Source organism: Rhineura floridana, chromosome 6, assembly GCF_030035675.1.
Source record: "Rhineura floridana isolate rRhiFlo1 chromosome 6, rRhiFlo1.hap2, whole genome shotgun sequence".
NCBI classification, from domain to species: domain Eukaryota; kingdom Metazoa; phylum Chordata; class Lepidosauria; order Squamata; family Rhineuridae; genus Rhineura; species Rhineura floridana.
Window position 1 is genome coordinate 105037819 of NC_084485.1, and position 21825 is coordinate 105059643.

At 40.0% G+C, this 21825-nt stretch overlaps 1 protein-coding gene across 5 annotated transcripts in view; it reads right to left on the reverse strand.

Moving 5' to 3' along the window:
• Nucleotides 1–252: 252 nt before the first annotated feature.
• Nucleotides 253–21825, reverse strand: part of LRRC40 (leucine rich repeat containing 40) — a 51045-nt gene continuing 29472 nt past the window's right edge. For 3 of the 5 annotated variants that reach the window (XM_061633404.1, XM_061633403.1, XM_061633402.1), the window contains 2 exons: nt 9842–10027; nt 254–7550 (listed from right to left, as the gene is read on the reverse strand). In XM_061633404.1, the coding sequence (XP_061489388.1) occupies nt 7445–7550; nt 9842–10027 (292 nt within the window). In that variant the 3' untranslated portion in view covers nt 254–7444. Of the gene's footprint in view, nt 7551–9841; nt 10028–21825 lie in introns of all 5 variants that reach the window. The other 2 variants (XM_061633405.1, XM_061633401.1) reach the window with 1 other exon arrangement.

The following is a 21825-nucleotide window of genomic DNA, read 5'->3' on the forward strand; positions in this document are numbered from 1 at the left end:
TATTTCCCATGAAGCCACAATGACAAATAGTTATAATTTTTTCTCTTTTGTCTGTTACAGGCAAATGGACACAGTTTTGTACATATGGAACATGAAAAAGCTGTATTACTACTGAAGAGTTTCCAGAATACAGTAGACCTAGTTATTCAACGTGAGCTTACTGTCTAAATATTTTTTATAAACAGTAAAACATGTCTAGCCAGAGCTAATGTTTAATTAAATAAAAATTTATATATATACACACATACTTACATATATATATATAGGAAACATTTTTTTGCCAATTGCTGGACCAATGGCAAATACAGTGCCAAATGTATAATATATGTTAGATCATCGGGGGGGATACATATATACATGTAATTTTCACGTTATTACATATTTGTTTTCATTGTAAGCCTCGGGCTGTGCACAGGCACCAGTTTCTTTTCAATATTCTTTTTAATTATTTCTAGATGTTATGTAATTTCAGAACACAGAAGCACACACAAGCTCTTTACAAATTCTGCTGTCCATTAAAACATAGCCTCAAAGTTCTTTACATCTCATAAAACTAATTCCCATAAACTCTTTTCTTATCTCAAGTCCATATGATGATTTATAGAATGATATTTTCATTAAAAAAAAATCTATATATAATTTAAGTCTGCAAACCTACATCCACTTACCCAGGAGTAAACTCCATTGAACTTAATGGGACTCACTGCTGAAGAGACATACAGAATTGCCTTTAAAACTTTTGCCTTTTTAAATTTAATGCCTTACAAATTTAAATTTAAGTACTTCTGAGTTGGGGGCAGGATACTGAATATGCTGAATTTTCAAGGAAGAAAGTGTGCTTTTGAGGGGTACATAGACACCTTCTTTTGACTTTCATCCTGGCTTTCATGTACCTATTCATAGCCATTGTTATTCCAAATCCCCTGCTGTTTCAGTGCTGTCTTTTAAAACTTTTAAACAGGGCTTTTTTCCAACTTCACTTTTTCATTTTTTTTCACATCATAAATCATTTAGTAAACATGTCATCACTCACAGAGGAAATCAGATCTGGCTATGAGTTCCACAAGGACAAATGGAATTGCATTGTCCCTTATCTAGTTCTAGTTGCACAAGGATGCACTTCAGAATGTGTATTCCAGCGCACAGCCTCTTCATAGCAAAAGTATGTGTAGGCAATATTCTGCCTGCAATGCCTATGCAAATAAGCATCTGAGTCACCCTCCTGTGCAGTTCCCAAAAGAGGGTGTTTGCTCAATTAACAATCAATCCCCCCCAACCATTTTTGTACCATCTTGACTTCCCCCTACCCATTTTGGAAAAATGAAAATGTGGAGATGCTTTTTGAGGGACATGGAAGTATTTACAAAACATACCCCCCACCCGGTTCTACTTAGTTCTAACATTTATACAAATTCCTAACATTTTGTGCTCTCTCACAACACTCCTGTGTGACTAAGAAACAGAACCTAGGCCAGGGCTACAAAGGCAGAGTCTGTCTTGGACGTATCAGTGAGTTATAGCTAACAACATAATATGTGCCATGTGAGACACTGGCATCAGAGATGGATTTGAGACATGGATGGCAGAGCAGGGAGTATGAGTGAAGTGGCAGGAGTGGGAAGACTGGAGCTTTGCATCCCTTCCCCCACCTATTACACCTGTTGACCCTTTAGCTACAAATAACTTGGCAGGTATGCAGCACTTGAACATGCCAAAGTGCTTGACATACATCATCTCAGTACTTCTCAGAGCACATTAATTTAAGAATTATGGTTTGGATAGCTCTGATCACTTGCAAAGATACGGAGGAGGAAGGAACTGCATTTGGACTCCCCTTTGCTTCCACCTCTTTCAGACTCAAGGCAGCTAATAATCAATTATTATTGATTATTAATAGTCAAACTGCCATTGCCAACCATTTGTTCAACAGGTGTACATATGGAGTTCTTTGAGTGCAGCCTTTAGCTGCATAAGTCAGTTAGTGGTCCTATTTGTTAATAAAGCATCTGTAAGTGCAAATTAAGGCTGTCAGAAAGAGCAAAACACTTGGATAACCACATTCACTCAATGTGGTTTAGGGTCTCACACAACGAATATTCACAACTAATCTCAATATTCGTTGTAATCTGCAATGCTTCCCTGCCACACCCTTTTCTTAGTCCATATTCAGATATTCTGATTGCAAAAATATGCTGTCCTTACTCAGCTCAAATTCTTAATGAATGACACGGTGTTTCGTCTGATAAAACATGCATTTGGGTTAATTCACAAGATGACAATAAATGATGGGAAACAGTGTATACTCTTGCTTATTGCTAGAGGAACCTTTACTACAGCTAATTAAAAGTGGTTTAGCACTAATGTAATACAGTTCTTGAGCATTTGCAGGGGGATTCACACAAGCAATAACTTTTTTGAGTATAAATATATATTAGACTACTTAAAATATTTATATACTTTTTCCCAGGTTCATGACTGATGACACTGAAATATAAAACCATAATTAAACAATAAAATGCAACAGTTCAGCTGCTAAAAAGAACTCAGGATAGCCCCTTGAGGGCTAAATATATTGTGCAGGTTTCAGCTCAGTTGTGTTACTGAATCAGATAATTATGACAGGCTGGAAAATAGTAGCTGGGCATCAAGCTGATCTACTTCAAATGGTTTCCAAGGCCTGGCCATGTAAGCTGAATGGGAGGTGGCCTGGGAATCATGCCACTTGCTCTGACCTTCTGAGCAGGAGTATAGTATAGTAAGATAAATACTCTATATGTTATTGCTCTTGTATGCTATGGGCCTGTAGTGATCTTTGAATCCCAGGTTTCTTCTTCCAACGATGTGAAACTTCAAATGCTATGTAATTTACCAGTCCTCATCAGTAGTGTAGTGGCAAATTCAGAAGTGCACAGTCCCTTCATGATAATCACAGCAATGCCCCCCCTTTTTACTGCTGGATTGAGAATGAGATCCTTGCTAACACCTTCTCTCACAAAAACAGACATCCCTAGGAACCAATAAGCATGAAAGGGGAGAGTGTTAGCTGCCGAGAAGAGTCTTCTCAACAGCTGACTCGCCTCCTTTTACTCTGATTGTCTCCAAGGAAGCATGTTAGGAGACTCTTCTCAGTGACTAATACACTCCCCTTTCATGCTTATTGGCTCATAGGATGGTGGAGACATAGGGACCCTGCTGGGACTCTGCTCCCAAAAAAGTAAAGGGTCTTAGACCCTCCCCCCCCCGAGACCCTGCACAACTGCACTCCTGGTCCTCATATCCAGGTGAGAATCCAATGTTTTTAAACTTATTTCTTCCCATTTTTTACAATAATTTAAAAATACACATGACATTTACTCTTCACTCTGTTGCATTTGTTACCATGGCAATAGTTCTGTTAGCAACAATTCTTAAAAGTTTATTTACGAAATCTCACCTTAGAATTACACTAAAAGTAAAACAAAGGGAAAGACTGACATACCTTGATTTAGCGCAACAGCTGTTCAGGAACCCATTAGGATTAATGCAGATAGAACATCACTACATGGATTCAGTGACAGGAATTTGTTATGCTTCTATACATGCAGTTACGACATACTCCTATGGCAAAAACTCTACAAAACTGACTTCTATAGAAATACAATTTTCAGAATCCTTGTAAGTTTTCTCTCCAGCACCATTTATACTATGAAAGCTCTCTAACTATTAGGATTAGGGCTGAGGTGAATGGATTAAGCTTTTTTTTTTTTACTGCAGCAGCAGCATGGCTGTGCTTACCCATTTACCTAACTAAGAACAGTAATTTCAGCATTTTACAGAGTTGGCTTGTGAGTGTACTGTGTCTGACTGCAATACATGCCTCTCTTAAGAAGTAATCATGCAAACCAGAGAAGCTAAAGGAAAATGCCAGCATGTTCACACCCTTGCTAAGGTTCAATAGGTATCACTATTGTCAACAATAACAGTGTTTAAAGTTAAAGGCTATTAACTTTGATTCAGGTTTTCCATATTTACAGCTTTCATGTACTTTGGGGGCAAAATTAAGATGAAACAAGAGTGGTTTATACTTTCACAAAATATTTTTTTCTTCCTTTAGGAATTGCTATCAAGAATTTTGATTTCTAATTTTTTCCTTTTGGTCAGGCCTGCATCATTGCATCATGTTCCAAGTATGAGATAAGAATAAAAGCATTTTTAAACCAGTAGTTTGGATAGTGAAGGTTAACAAGTACAGTTTTTGCTATGCCCTACAATGATGGTAGTAATATTTGTACAGCCCAACACTGACACCGAAAGGCAAAGCATAATTTTCCTCAGCACGCATTTTTAATAGCCACATTTCTCTCTATAAAAAACCAGAATTTTAACTCCAATTTTTAAAAGTCCTCCTTTACTAGTCTTTATGAACTTTTCAGATGTGCGTTAAGTCACACTCAAAATATGTATAATACACACCATTTTACTCCATCTAGAATTTTCATGCCCCTTGTAAAAGGTTTTATTCCAAACATCAACAAGCCACACCAGTTCAGCACAAGAGGCTGAATTTTTATAAATTGGGGCCTTTCCTGCCTCTTTGCTAGCTTAGGTGGCTTAACACTGGGCAAAACAAAAGTTACATTTTTCTACTTGTGAGTACTGTAATCAAGTCAAAAACAGCTTACTTTATTACAGATTTTACCATTTTATAAAAACACGTTTAATTATAGAGATAGCTGTATTGTAATTAATATTTTGAGACAATTGTGATTTTGAGCTTAAATTATATACAGAACTGTCATTTTTGTATGTGTTACAAAGATTGCTATATGAAAAACTTACTTTTCAGTTTAATTATATCATTGTAAATATGGCTGAATGAAGAATCATTTACTATTCTATGAACATAGATTGTGAATGTATTTCAGTGTCTTTGCAGTATACAGATTTATTGAACTTAGAAGCTGCTTCATTTTATGTGCAAAAAGGTACTTTAAAGCTATATTTTAAATCTATTGATTCAGTGAAATCAATTATCTTTAATTTGCACATGCAGGTGGTATCTCTCCCATTTTACTTTATGTGTTGACACTAACTGGTAAGGTGCATATTGTGTCTAGAATGCATTTTGCAGATGCTTTCTGTACATAAAAAGAATACAGGGACTCAAACAATGCTGTGCAGCGTATAGCAGAGCCATTTTCGGCTTTGATGTACTCAACCTTTTTCAGTATTTAAAAAAGTGTTTTGAATAATATATTAAAAAGTCTATTGTATAAATAAAAGCACCTTATTGTAAGTACTTTGTGCTGGAGTCTTGCAATTACATTTTTAAAAGACAAAGATGTCATATTTGCTAATTCATAGAAAGCAAGTTTAGAGGAGTAAGAGCAAGATTTTTTGGCAGGCCTCTTAATTTTTACTTTCTCAGCCCACAGGTTTTTATTTTTATTTTGTACCACTCCAAGCATATCAGAACTAGAAACACATTCTCAAACATAAAATGACACTTCTAGTTGTCAGCCTTTCAGGTCACAAAAGTAGTATTGGCTACACTGCTGCGAATGGTTTAGTACAATGATTGCTATTAGTCCCCCAGCTCCTGCGAGTACTGTATAGCTAGAAGTGTTGCCAGAACTGATATAGGACTCAAGTATCTGATACGTTAGCATGTACTCAGGCGAATCAGCTGCATAAACACAAAGATAGGTGCACTCAACTAGACTTAACACTGCACTGCACTGAACTGGGGGTAGCATCTAGAACCACCATCTGAGGCTTGGAGTATGCCACTATGGAATATGCCACCAACATATTTAGAAAACATTTTTTCTCTTATCTAGAAAGATGAAACATGCATGAATTGTTACCAATCAGCCCCAGTCCCAGTCTTTATGTATTTACCTTTATCTTTGCTTCAATACATCAAGGACAATCAGTGGCTAAAAACAGGCTTAGGGCAGCATACTCACTTGTGGAATAGTTTAAATAGGGGGAGGTGGCACATAAACATTTCCTAAATCACAAAATCTACTAGACTAGGGCTAGCTCATCGGTGGCCTCCTAGATGTTGGAGAACTTCAGCTCCCATTAGCTCCAGGCAACATGGCTAGTGGTTAGAGATTATGGGAGCTGTACTCCAAAACCAGGGCCCCAGCTTAGTCACCCCTGCACTAGACTCTCATTGGGTTGGGACTATGGCTTTCATAACCATATCTGCTGTTTGCTGAAAAGGAGAGTATCCTCCTAGGCAGTAGTGTACATATGGCTAGTATTTTACACATCAACCAACACCGGGGCTGCTGCCTGTTTCTATATACAGAATCAGAGTAGATTTAAAACCACAGTCCTAATGCTTTGACTCATCAGTGAAAAATAAAAAGGGGGGAAGAAGAAAAGAAATGAAAAACATGGGCAATATCCAACACTCTTGTTCTGCTAGTGCAAGATACTGATAGTACAAGATAATGTAACGGAACATTCCTCTCCTCTCTCCTACAGCCCCCCATGAACCCTCAAAATCACCTCTGGAAGGTTGAGGGACCCTCTGGAGAAGATTTGGGGGGGGCAGGAGAAGATGAAACCAGCGTCACTGTTCCAGTGGACCTCTGCTGATGCTGCTTTGGATACAATCCTTTGTTAATCTAACGAGACTAGCCATTTGAATAAATACAACATACACACAGTACAAAGTGTTAATTTTAAAAACACAGAAAAAAATGCTTCCAACATCTGTGGTGTTCCATATGGAAGTTTTTCAAAACATTTCTGGAATTCATGACCGTCAATTGCACACAGCATACTTAAGTCGTTTGGCTGAATTTCTGAAACTGATCATTTGCTATATATATTTCAATCTGATTTTCAAATACTAATTTGATACAGGTGCCAATTTATCAATAGTGATTAAGCCAGCATCATACTTCTCCTTGAATAGGCAATCATGTGGTCAAAGGCATCATGTTATACAGATCAATATCTACGTTTAATTTTTGAGTAACTGTTTTGGTGCTCTTAAAATTAAAGAAAATGGAATTTTAAACAGCAAGGATAAAAGAAAATTTAAGCACAACAGAATATTATGTCCAATTTCAGGTAACACACAGCACCTGTTCATACAGGGTATATGGGGCAAGAACAGACCAAACCATACATAGAAACAGTCACCAGCAATTCCTTGACTGCAGCAGTATTTTTAACACTATGTCATGAACCCAGGAATAGTTGTTGGACAGATAGATCTAACACACACACTTACGCTATGCAAATATGTACCCAAAGACACTTTGAACTGCTCACATGCAAAGTAAAAGTCCTCTGTGAAACAGCCCTTAACAGTAACTCCAGCATATACACTTTGAACTTATGCTGATCCAATCAAATACTTCTCAGGCATAAGGACTGTGATCTTCATGCTTCAGAAGGGTAAGGTCTTGTACACATTTTGGTTCAAACCAAGCACAACAGATCAAGTAGGAATTCTGCTTCTTAGGTATTCAAGCACAGCAGCTGTCCCCTTGGCAAGAATAGCAGCTCGAGGAGTCCGGAAAGGATTGCCTTCCAGCAAAAGGGTCCTAACAGAAGGACCAGAAACCAATTAGGACTACTGTTCATTTGTCTATGTGTGTGCATACATGCACACAAGCATGTGCACAAACCTTACGTATAAAAGCAATAATTCAACTTATCACTTTTATTTTACTATATCAATTATTTAAAGAATGGAGGTCAGCCTTGCCTTAGCCTAGTGCATTCCACATGTTGTCAGGCCCAGGATGTGACTCAGGAACCAGACCAACGGCTGTAGTTAATTCGTGTTTTATTAGGGTAATGTCCAAACAAAGACTGCGTTTTCTCATGAAGCAATACAGGGATACAGGTCCTGCGGCATTGGGAGAAAGTTGACAGAGCAAGGGACTTCTTCCCGCCTGTTCTTTAAGAAGGGGCCAAACGGGCGCGCAATCTTTCGCTCCTCCTTAACTGCCCTCAGGTACTGCCCGCCTTCCCCCCTTCTCTCCTGTCTTTTCAGCTGTCTGCGTGTGCGCGGTGAGGGGGGAAGCATCACCCCCTCCTCTTCTGAAGTTTCCGATTCCAGGATGGGGGATAGGGGAGGGGCTGATGGTAAACTGCCTCCCCGCTTTTCGGCTGTGAGCAGCCCTCCCTCTTTCCCCTCTTGCTCTGAGCCTGAAAGAGGGGGAGGTGTGAGAATGTCCAGGGAGGGCTCAGGCTCCCCGTCGCTAAGTGACCTTATCACTGGCAGTTCCTCTGTTTCGTCTTCGCTCCAAAGGGGGGAAGTTCCTCCCCCTTCCCTCTGCCATCCATCCGAATACTCTTCTCCCAACTCTCTGGGATCCAGCTCCCCGGGATTGGGACCCCAGCTCTGCCTTCCGACACATGTTTTGGGCTAACTTCCATCAGCCTCAGTCAGAATGGCCAATAGTCAGGAATGATGGGGATTGTATCCAAAATATCTAGAGGGTACCAGGATTGGGAAAGGCTTCTCTAATAATTTATATTTTCCATCTTTCAACTACAACTGAACTTACACAGGGGAAATATCACTATTAATTGTATTCATTTTCTTAAAATTTCAACAGCACACTGAATAAATGTTTCTGTTCAGCCTCTCGCAACAATACTCTTTTTCATAAACAGTCACTTAGCAAAGGTTCTGTTGGGAAATACCTTCCATTTTTCTTTTTCAGACCTGTGTAGTTAGAGGTATTGGGGAAAGGCCATGGAATTTGGAATCAATTATAAATTCTCGTTAAAGACTGGTGCTGTTGTAAACCTTGATCCTGGTTGGGATCTGCATACTGCAGAAAGTACATGATCCTTTGGCCCATTCTTGATTAGGGATATGGTAGAATTCCACCCAAATTTGGTAGAATACTGTACCAAATTTTCCATTAATTTGCTTATTTGTTATCACTGCGGATCACATTTTCATGTAGTGATTTGTTCATGGCTATTTTCAGAAATGAATTTTTTTTTTTAAAAAAAAAATCTAAAATATGGACAGTAATATCAAAGTTTTATTCCAATTTCATTCGATTTATAAATTTCCTTTAATTTATTGACAGTTCCTTTCAAATATCAACATTTCTTTTCAAAATATCAACATTAATATCAGTATTTTTTCCAAGGTGGAAAAATGGATTGATAAATCAGTGGTTTGTGGACAAAGAATGAACTTGGAGTGATACCAGCCTGTTAGGATCAACAGAATGTTTTTGAACCAGCCAACAGATCCCATCCCTATTCTTGATCCCTTAACTGTAAGGGATCATGAGCATATATCTTCATCAACTCTTCCTGACTACATCGGACCACATTAGAACTTGATTCAACAGCTGAGCCTCTTCACCATTTACTGATTTATATATAAAGTTCTACCACCACATCTTTAACAAATAATTGCATCACCATAAGTCAGGGCTGTTAGATGAGCAGTTTTGAGAATGGGGTTCTCTTGTGCTCCCATTAGCATAGGTACAACCTTGTTTGAGGGGTTCTATCCCATATAAGGATCAGGAAAATTATCCATTCAAATATTCAGTTGTATATTGCAACGATGCTAATGAAGTGTACATGAAGAAGCCCACTACCAAACTTATTGTGTATAAACAATCCTGGGAAGTAGAACATCGTTCAAAACAGCCCTTGTCTCTGAAAAGATGTAAGAAAAACACATTTTCAAAATTATAACCAAATCAATTCAAATAGTCAGAAGACAGTTTCAAACTGGATTCAATTATAAACATTTGCAATGCTTCATTTACTGTTTACTAGAATAAATATGAACATTTTCAACTGGAATATCCTGTATAGAAACAGGTTATCCAAAATTCATGAAGTTAGTCACCTGAGATTGACACAGTTCCCAAGTTCTGGTGGTATGTGTAAGAGGTCATTATTTTGAAGATCAAGGATCCCAAGCCTATCCAACTTCTTTATTTGCAGAGGGTCCAGGGATCCGACCTGATTATTGGCAAGGAGGATTGTTTCAAGAGTAGGAATGTGATAGAGGACATTTGGAAATATTTTAAATCTAAAAGAAAAACAAAGGCACTTCATTAATATAATTATGTGTAAACACACCACCACAGAAAGAGACAGAGAACTGCTGAGCAACAGTGGTGTTAATTCTACCCAAGAAAATATCCTATGTAAATACAACCACTGTACACACTTCTTGGCTTACAATAATAATGTAACTTGCTGAAACGTTGAGAATGTTAGAGCCTTCAAAGAATTCAAGAAGTCTAAGTGTTGGAGTCATATTGTTAGTCATTACTTACGTCCAGGATCCCCTTCAATTAGATATTCACCAGATAAGAAAAATTCCATTTACCATACTCTGAAAGTATTGTGCTATTTGGCGGCTGCTTTTTTTTCCTGTCTAAAAGTCTGTTTTGCTTTCTGTAATTTGTCACTTTTACAGGGAGAACATTTCCAACAAGAAATAGTATAACCTAACTTTCTGTCTTGTGTCCCTACTATATGGTCTATTTCTCTCTCTTCCTACTACAAAAATTGGGCTGGATCTAGACCAGTGGTTCGCAAACTTTTTTTTGCCATGGAACACTTCAAAATTGCTGATGGTCTTGGTGGACCACTTAATTTTTTTTTTGCCTGTTGTAGCAATTGTAATTGCACCATGCTAAATGCTGTATGATTTTTAATTGTATCTTTATTGCTTTTATTTCTTCTGTTGTATTTTATTGTACTACAATTTGAATCCTGTGGGATGCAAATTTTAATATAATACAATATAAGAAATAAAAGAAGCAATAAAAATACAATCATTATGAACATTCATGTAGATTTGCGGCAGACCACCTGAATTAAGCTCATAGAGGAACTCCAACCAATGACTAAATGTGCCTTGAACTCCAACCAATTAGTACTCCACTTCCTTTCCAATTCCAACCACATACCCTGCACTGTTCAAAAATTCAGATGTGTTCCCCACCCAAACGAACTGGCATCCATGGCTATCATCAGACACCACAATAGAAAGGATCCACCTTCATGAAAGCATCCCTCTGATGTCAATCACAGCAGATCCTGTTACAGGAGATTGGGAATCAGGATATGGATATGTCTGTGACTAGCTAGTTGATCTTGAAAGGGAGTAGCAAGCACTGGAGAAAGTAAATGTAAACCCACAACTATGGGACCCAGTCCTGGAAGAAGACCCAACAACCCCAAAACAGAGAACAACTGCAGAAACTCTATTCTCCATCCTCTGAGTCTCACACTTGTTACGTGGCAGTGTCAAGGACTACTCCCAGCTGCATCAACTGCTGAGTAGGAGTCAAGACACTCTTCTCTAAATTGACTACAAACCTATGTTCCTGTAGACAGTCCAATCCTAGCCACATTGTTTCCTGGGATCATGCATGAATTGATATTATTTAGATATGGGTGCAACAAACTTCTCTGAAACCGGAGAACTGCTCCCAGGTGAACACTCGGGGGGGAGTGTGAAGTTAATGTTAACGACAGAGCCTGATACTGAAAGTGTCCTTTGTTGCAAGAAAAATGATAAAAACTCCAGTGGGATGGACAGATTGGGATGTATAGATATGCCTTGGAAAAGTTCATGAATGCAATAAAGTCATGCTCTGCCGAAGTGTCGAGAATTGATCTTAGGGTCTCCATCTTGAATTGACAATTGGTCAAAAATTATTTTAAACAAGTGAGGTATAAACAGCCCAAATCGTGTTCTTTTTGGGAACCAAGATAAAAAGTGAGTAGACCCCAGACCCAATCTCCAAGCTCAGAATTGGTTCTATGGCCTGAACTTCCAGTGTTAGTCTAGATACTTTGCTTTGACAACCGGAACAAAGTTGTCATGAGGAACCTGATGGAACTCTAGGACAGAGCCTTATGTGACCATATCTAGAACCCAGCAGTCTGATGCAATAGTGCAGGCCTAGGAGAAATTATGTAGTTGGCCCCCGATCACACAAGTAGGGACAGCCCTGGGGCTGGTCATGTTGAGGATTTTTTCTTGAAATTCTTCTGCAGCCTAATAAATTGGAGGTATTCTTGGTAGAGCTCAACCAAGCCTTGCCCGCTTCATGGAAACCTCTGTTCTAATGTGGCTTAAATCCAGGTTGGAACCAAAACTTTGATGAGTACCTAGAGGCACAAAAGGAAAATTGGCCTTTAGAACTTTGCTTTCCTTCTTTGTGGTGGGCAAGACTTTTTTCATCCTTAGTCTCTACCAGGATTGGGTCCAACCAATTACAAAACAGATTAGCCCCCTCAAACAGCTCATTATGCTTACAGCATAGTGTGGGAAGCTGCATCCACGTCCAAGTTTGTTCTTGTTGTTATGTACCTTCAAGTCGATTACGACTTATGGTGACCCTATGAATCAGTGACCTCCAATAGCATCTGCCATGAACCACCCTGTTCAGATCTTGTAAGTTCAGGTCTGTGGCTTCCTTTATGGAATCAATCCATCTCTTGTTTGGTCTTCCTCTTTTTCTACTCCCTTCTGTTTTTCCCAGCATTATTGTCTTTTCTAGTGAATCATGTCTTCTCATAATATGTCCAAAGTATGATAATCTCAGTTTCATCATTTTAGCTTCTAGTGATAGTTCTGGTTTAATTTGTTCTAACACCCAATTATTTGTCTTTTTCGCAGTCCATGATATGTGCAAAGCTCTCCTCCAACACCACATTTCAAATGAGTTGATTTTTCTCTTATCCACTTTTTTCAATGTCTAACTTTCACATCCATACATAAAGATCATGAACAACATGGTCTGAATGATCCTGACTTTAGTGTTCAGTGATACATCTTTGCATTTCAGGACCTTTTCTAGTTCTCTCATAGCTACCCTGCCCAGTCCTAGCCTTCTCCTGATTTCTTGACTATTGTCTCCATATTGGTTAAGGACTGTGCCAAAGTATTGATAATCCTTGACAAGTTCAATGTGCTCATCAATTTTAATGTTACATAAATCTTCTGTTTTCGTTACTTTAATCTTCTTGACGTTCAGCTGTAGTCCTGCTTTTGCGCTTTCCTCTTTAACTTTCATCAGCATTTGTTTCAAATCTTTACTGGTTTCTGCTAAGAGTATGGTATCATCTGCATATCTTAAGTTATTGATATTTCTCCCCTCAATTTTCACACCTCCATCTTGGTCCAATCCTGCTTTTTGTATATGTTCTGTGTATAGATTAAACACCCCTTGCTGGATCGTCACCTTGTAGTGGTGAGTGGGCTTGTGTGTTTCTATGAACCCTATGAGCGATGCCGTCAGGAGTCATGTACTCCCAGCAGGGTCACCCATGGCAGTAAGGTTAAAGGAGAGGAACCAGACAAAGAACGATCCAAGAATGTCCTCAACGGCAGAACAGGCGGAGGATAACAGTGTATATGTTACAACGGCTGTGAAGGTGGATGAAGGCTGCATCAGATAAAAGACTTCCAATCTTTGTGGTATCCATGCCATTGGATCAAAGCCTTTTTCTGTCAAGATTGTGTGTTGATCGTCGTGCACCGATCTCCCCACATAAAACAAATTCACGCACAGGCATCTTCCAACCAAACAAAACGAAAGCCCCATGACGGTCGGTGAATGGCAACGGGGGCAGGACTGAAACCCAGAAGCCCCTAGTCATGGAGTAGCACATGGGTGGTCGATACAGACTCAGTCGTCCTGGCTCAAGGACCAAGGCAGTTGAGTAGTTCGGCAGCTATATCCAAGACTGAGCAGTCCTATTCAGGATCCACTCTGCTCACCCCATATGGGGAGGGGGCTAGAAAAGGTGCCCTAAACATAGTCTGCCTCATCTCTCTCACTGACTAGATCATTGCATCCAGTGGGGTCACCACTTAGTGGTCGCAAAAGACAACTGAATTTTGGAACATGGAATATACGGACATTGCTGGACAATACAGATAGTGAACGTCCTGAACGCAGGACTGCCATCATCACGAGGGAGTTAAGACATTTTAATATTGACATAGCAGCACTCCAAGAAACTCGAAGAGCAGGAGAGGGGCAATTGAAGGAAGAAAAAGGAGGTTACACCTTCTTCTGAAAAGGACTGCCTGAACAAGAAAGACGAATACATGGAGTAGGCTTTGCTATTAAAAATGATCTTGTGAAGCTCTTGTCAGGAGCTCCTATTGACATTAATAAACAACTCTCAACTCTCCGGTTAAAACTTGCCCAATACCAGCAGGCCACTATTCTAAGTGCTTATGCACCAACATTAGATGCTGATGAAGACATCAAGGAAATTTTTTGTACCCAGCTGGACACCATCTTATCAGAGATACCTAAGGAGGATAAAATTATCCTCCTGGGCGATTTCAATGCAAGATTTGGGTGTGATTTTGATTTATGGCCAGAAACCATTGGGAAAGAAGGAGTTGGCAATAGCAACCTGAATTGAATTCTACTTCTGACTAAATCTGCAGAGCATAATCTTGTTATTACAAACACACTCTTTCACCAGAAAGATACATTTAAAACATCATGGAAGCACCCTTGATTGAAGCACTGGCATCTCCTGGATTATGTAGTTGTCCATGCCAGAGATCATCGTGGTGTACTCCTCACTAGGGCCATGACGAGTGCCGATGACTGCTAGCCAGATCACCGATTAATTCAATCCACCATGGCCATTAATATTGTTCCTCAACGTAGGCTCCAAGGAAGAAAACCAAGCTGTAAAATGAACATCCATGCCCTTCAATATCCTATTAAGCGAGCTTGCTTTCAAACAGCTCTCAAGAAACATCTACCTAGGAACTCCCTGAAAACATCGAGGAACACTGGATTAAACTGAAGACTTCCATTATTGCAGCATGTGAACAAACTATTGGATACCAAACTAAGAAACATCAGGACTGGTTTGATGAGAACGATAGTGAGATTGAACATATCATTGACAAGGAAAGCCTTCCAGATATGGCAAAAAGACATTAACTGTGCTGCTAAGAAAAACATCTATGCCAGTGCAAAGGCTGAGGTCCAAAGAAGAACTAGAGAACTTAAGAACCCCTGGTGGATAAAGAAAGCTCAAGAAATCCAGCATTTTGCAGATGCTCATGATGCACAGGGCTTTTTTAATGCCACAAAGGCAATCTACGGGCCAACAAATTATGGTACAAATCCCTTACATTCAATAGATGGTACCAAACTTCTAAAGGATAAAGAATCTACTGCACTGTGTTAGAAAGAGCATTACCACGACCTCCTTAATCGTAACTCTTATGTGGCTGGTGAGATCTTCTTGCAAATCCCACAACAAATTAGAGATGAGCTCGCAGTATCCCCTAATTTGGATGAAGTCAGTAAAGCCATCAATCAAATGAAGAATAACAAAGCTAGTGGACCTGATGGGATTCCTGCTAAAGAAGATGGGCCTGAACTTACACAACTTCAGAAACTCATCAAAAAAAATCTGGATGAGGGAGGAGATCCCGAAAGACTTTAGGGATGCCATAATTACCACTCTTTTCAAGAAGGGTGATAGAACAGATTGTGGGAACTATCAACGCATCTTTGTTCTAGCTACCGCAGGTAAAATCCTTGCAAGGATCCTCACAAATCGCCTCCTACCTATCTCAGAAGACATCCTCCCTGAATCCCAAAATAGCTTCCGCCCTTCCAGGGGGACAGTGGACATGATCGTCACTGCACAGCAGCTTCAAAAAAAATGCAGGGAGCAAAACCGACCTCTGTATATGGCGTTTATTGATCTGACTGAGGCCTTTGATACTGTAAATCGAACTGCTCTCTGGACCATCCTTCTGAAAATTGGATGCCCTGATAAATTTGTGAATATTTTGCGACTCTTCCATGACAACATGATGGCAACAATTTTGGATAACAATGGCTCTCAAAGTGATCCATTCAAAGTGGGATCAGGCATCAAACAGGGATGCATCATTGCTCCGACCTTATTTGCTATTTTCATTGCCATGATTCTACACCTTACTGAGGGGAAACTTCGCACTGGTGTGGAAATCACATATCGAACAGATGGAAAGCTTTTTAATCTCAGTAGGCTGCAAGCAAAAAGTAAGGTAATTACAACCTCTGTTGTAGAACTTCAATATGCCGATGATAATGTAGTCTCCGCACATTCAGAGAAAGATCTTCAAACTACCCTAAATGTCTTTGCAGAAGCATATGAAAAGCTTGGTCTCTCGCTTAACATCAAAAAAACCAAAATGCTTCATCAGCAGGAGCGAACCAATCCCTCTGTAGCACCATCAATCCAGCTTAATGGTGCAACGCTGGAGAATGTCGATTGCTTTTCTTATCTTGGCAGCCATCTCTCTGTAAAAGCCGACATCGACACTGAAATTCAGCATCGTCTGAGCTCTGCGAGTGCCGCCTTCTCCATGATGAAGCGTAGAGTGTTCAAGGATTGGGATATTCGCAGGGAGACCAAAATGCTTATTTACAAAGCCATTGTACTACCAACCTTACTGTATGCCTGTGAAACATGGACCATCTATAAACGCCATTCCCAACTTTTTGAAAGATTCCACCAATGCTGCCTCCAGAAAAATCTGCAAATTACTTGGGAAGATAGGCGGACTAATGTTAGCGTATTGGAAGAAGCAAAGATCACCAGTGTTGAAACAATGATCCTCCAACATCAACTTCGCTGGACCGGCCATGTTGTTCGAATGCCTGATCACCGTCTTCCAAAGCAGCTACTTTACTCCCATCTTAAGGATGGAAAACAGAATATCGGTAGACAGCAAAAGAAGTTTAAAGATGTCCTTAAAGCTAATCTAAAAAAATGTAACATGAGCATCAAGAACTGGGAAGCTTTGGCCCATGAGCATCCCAATTGGAGGTCGGCCATTATCAAAGGTGCTATGGACTTTGAAGAAGCACGAGTACTAGGCGAAAAGGACAAACGAGATAAGCGGAAGGCACATCAAGCAAATCCTCATTGTGACCATCTTCCATCTGGAAACCTATGTCCTCACTGTGGGAGGCTGCGTGGATCCAGAATTGGCCTCCACAGTCACTTACGGACCCACTGTTAAAGACCTTACCCTGGAAGATAATCTTACTTGGCCATGAATGATCGCCAATGAATGATGAATGAAATGAATGAAGATTAAACAGGTAGGGTGATAAAATACACCCCGTCTCACACCCTTTCCGATTGGGAACCAATCGGTTTCTCCATATTCTGTCCTTAACATCCAAGTTACACAGCCAAATAACACATTTGCCATTTTGCACACCTCAAATTGAATGTGTCAAAAGCAGAGTGCCAAAAAGGCTCCAAAGAGAGATATCTTTTTCAATCCATCCTGAACCACCTTTTGAATGTTGTGAACTAGCGCTAGTTCCTCTGCCTACATAAATACAGCCCAAGCAAAATTTTAACTTCCCAAGGTTGGGGTTGGTGGGAGTCTAAGACTGCAATCCAATACACATCTACTCAGAAGTAAGCTCCATTGGGTTCAGTGGGACGTACTCTCAGCTAAGGGGGTATTAGATTGTAGCCTAAGCCAGTAAAATTTTACACAAACAAAAACTACTTAAGAATCTGATGAGGATCAGGCTAATAGGAAGTGCATTGATCAGGTAACATCAGTGCACAGGCAGAGGCAGTATAGAAAGCTAGGGGTGGCTCCTCCCTCTGAAGTTTGAGGCTCTGCCTGTTGGCCCTGTAGAAGGCACCACCCAATACTGCTCAATGGCCTCAAGGATCTCCTTATAAATTATGTATCAATGTTGCAAGAACACTTGAAGAAAAGTGTCCCAAATCAACATTTTAAAAAAACTGGCTGGAAAATCAATTTTAGCACTGCATATGCGTTGTATGCATAGCCACTGGCAACATTTGAAGGTTTATAATCACTTTCTGGAGAATACCTGTGCACTGAGAAGTTCACACAAGTAAACAACTGAAGGCCTAAGGGGAAAAAATGGATTATTGAGGGGAGAAAGGGTTTTCTTCATCTCCACCTTCCTCAAACCTTAAAAAAATTCCAATCAACTTTTTCTTTTTTTGAACAATAATTAACACAATACTTTTAAGGTGGCAAGGTCTTTAAAGGTTGTATTAACTACTCTCACCTCCTGAAAAGACTTTCTAATAACACTGTGCATCTCCTCAGCATATATAAATTAGGGTTGTCTCACATACTCTCAAATACCCTGCCTGCTTCAGACTCCTGCATTTTCTACGGCATGTGTGTGGTTTTTAACATACATCAAGAAACAAGCTAGATTGAAAAAATAGATAAATTTGCTTCAAACTGTACAAACCTTCAGTTCTCTGTAGTCCATGGACATAAAACAAATACTCAGAATTGGAAGTTCTTGCTCTCTCAGAAATTAGTTCTGCTTTAGAATTATAGCATTTTGTAAGACCATATTAATGATTATAGGTATACAAGTGATATGGGTTTCCCATTACTAGTTTTGTCTACAGTTACTATGACACTATATGTAATAATACACTGTTGAAGAGTTCACTATTAAAGTTAATTTAAGACTGAGATTTACTGATACCACTACACTCTGTTAAGATGGAGGTAGACAGTAGGATTTTGATCCAGCTGAGGAATCCAGCTGGTAGGAGGAAAGGCAACATCTTTCAATTTTCCCCTGCTATTATCCAAAAGAACAGTGTGGGAAATGAAATTGGCAGAAGTCACCTCCACCCCCTCCCTTCTGCCAGTAGGGTATCTCCACTGTATCAGAAGCTTTCTGTGGATAGAAGTCTGAATCCAGCCTAGGCTATTTCCAACCAAAGGGAATGGTTGCTTCCATTGTGTAAGCTCATCCCACTGCAAACAGTGCTGCAGTTTCTGTAGTAGTTCTTCTATTTCTGAATATTGCTGACAGTAATATGAGGATAAAAACTTTGTTTAATATTCATTATATCTATTTTCAGCTCTTATATTATGTTTAGCTACTATAGAGATGGCAGCAGCAAGCTACTTCACATATTTATCAATTATAATTATTTCATTCATCAATCACTTTACATAATAAAAAGTCTCAAAGCAACTTGACAAAATACAGTACATAAAAACCATTAAAACCTTTAAAATTAAATAATAATATAAAATACATAAAATGTTCATCCAGAAATGTTTATAAGGACCAGGTCCTATCCACCCCACTAAAAGATGAGTACCAACGCAGGAGGAAACAACAACTGAGGGCCTGGGTGAATAGAAAGATCTTCACTTGGCACCTAAAGACTGCCAAGGATGATGCCAGTGTGCCTCCCTGGGAACAGCATTCCACCGATGGGGGGCTACCACCAAAAAGGCCCGTTCTTGTGTGGCCACCCTTCACACCTCCCTCAGGTGTGGCACACAGCAAAGAGCCTCCGCTGAGGACCAGAGGGTCTACGCTGGTTCATAAAAGGACGGGCCGTCTTTGAGGTACTGCCATCCTGAGCAGTATCAGACTTTAAAGGTCAAAACCAGCAGTTTGAATTGAGCCCCAAAACTAATATGTAGCCAGTGCACTCAGGCCAAAATCTAATATAATATGTTCAGACCTCCTAGTCCCATTCAGCAATTTGGCCACTGAATTCTGCACTAATTGTAGTTTCCAAACTGTTTTCAAAGGCAGACCCATGTATAATGTATTACAGTAATATTTATTTTTAAAAAATTGAACAAAAGGTATACTTTTAAAATTTCATGAATGTACTAAGTTATACAATATTATGTGCCAAGTTATATATAGCACATACAAACTAGATTAGATCTGAAAATAAAATAAATATTGCATATAGTTCAACACAAACACACAACCAAATTGGGGGGAGGGAGATTTCATTGCCTTCTAAAGTTCTGCAAATTTTACCTCTCTGCATATCTGAATGATGATCTTACCTATGATATGTCACTAAAGGACTAGTAAGGACACTAAAACAGGTGTGGGAGTAATGGGCCTCTGTTATCTTGGTAGCCCATACTGGCTTTGGAGACCCTGGTTCTCTGAGATCTTTCACCTGGCAGTGGAATCCTCCATAGCATTTGCCAATATCGCCTGACCTGCTCACTCAAGGGCTACTGCAGCAACCAGATCCTGTCTACCTTCATTTGGCCTCATTGATGTGAAACGAAAGCACCTACTGAAGCTGGGTTTTTTCTCTGACATACGGCCACAACCTTGTTATGTTGTCCTTCTCGACACAGAACTGGTGTTCCAGTAAGGCAGGACTGCTGGAGCATCTAGCTTCACTGCAGAACGGTTTGAAAATGGGCCTTAAGCCTAATACCTGGAAGAGACGTGTGTCAGCTTTGTCATCGGTGCTAACTCAAGACCTAGATAACGTATATGGGGCACATCCTTTTGTGAAAAGGTTTCTTCATGGGGCACAGCTGTTGAATCCTCCTGTCCAGCATCACTTTTCATCATGAGACAGAAAGTGCTCTCTGCATTACAGAAACCAGTCTGTTTTGGGTTGCTATTACATCAACAGTAAGAGTGTCACAGCTGAAGCTGTGCGTGTTCCACATGCATGGAGTATACTGAGATCAGATCCTGCTTTCATTCCAAAAGTTAATTCTGCATTCCATTAGCAACAGAAGCTTATTCTTCCAACATTCTGTTCTTTCCCTTCTCAGCCATCTGAAAAAGCTTGGCACTCCCTGCACTTACACAGGGCATAAAAAGTTTACAATTCTAGGACTCTGTCCTGTAGACAGACAGATTCTCTGTCCGACTCCTTTCTGCCTTCAGATTTGGATAGGGTGGTCTCCACTTTCACCATACCTAGGTGAATCAAGGCCTATACTGTATGCCATATGATTCTCCGCACTTACCTGTTCTTTCTAAAATCACAGCTCACTTCACCAGTTGCTGCTCCTTTTTCCACTAACGCCCCTCTTCCAGCAGTGTGCAGAGCAGCTACATGGGCTAATCCTAACACTTTCACACAGTATAAGATGGACCTGTATGCCTTGACTGAGGCAGCATTTGGAAGACATGTTCTCTAGAACATCCTCCTTACTCCCAGGCAGCCTCAATTGTCCCACCCTAAAGTCAGAGCAGCTTTTGAACATCTCACTTGAGTTCATTATAGCACCACAACAGAAGGGACAGTTGGTCTTATCCAACAGGTATTTCGACGTGGTGTTATAATGGTTTTACCATGTGCATGCTTACTAGACTGCCTAAGGTAGGCTACTGTTATTTGTAATCTCATACAGTTAGGACAGCTTAGTGTTCTGCAGTGTTCAGGGGTGTCAGGTTGTTACTATTATGTTGGTTCTTGTTATGTTCTTTGTTTATACATCTCTGTGCTCTTTAGCTTGTCAAGAATGTAACTGGTTGCTTCAGGGAAAGAAGCAAAATATTTCCTTTGAGGTGACTGTGTTCCTGCCTTTGAGCAGTAGGGGAAGCCAAATCCACTTGAAGCCATTCTAACACTACATAGAAACAAGTAGGACCACTGGTCCCATCTCTCCTAGTGGCGCCTTAATGCCCCATGCTGCAGTATTTTACCATGGTTATGAATCTATGTCCAGAGTCAGCTTCACAGAATAGCAGTGTGATTATTTTTTGGTCCTCTGACAGTTGGCATCCTGTGGCACCTCACAGCACATCACCTTTCTCCAACGCTATTTAACATCTACATAAACCATTGTGGCATTAGGATATTTAGGATGATGGCACCCAGCACTATTTCTCTGAATATCTGAATCAGGAGAGGGCATGCAAGCCCTGGAAAAGTGCCTGGTTGGGTCGACTTGATGAGGGCCAACAGTCTGGATGCTGAAAAGACAGAGGTACTGTCGGTGAGTGGTAACCAATCTGAATAATTGGTCAATTGCCTGCTTTGGATGGGATCATACTTCTCCTGCAA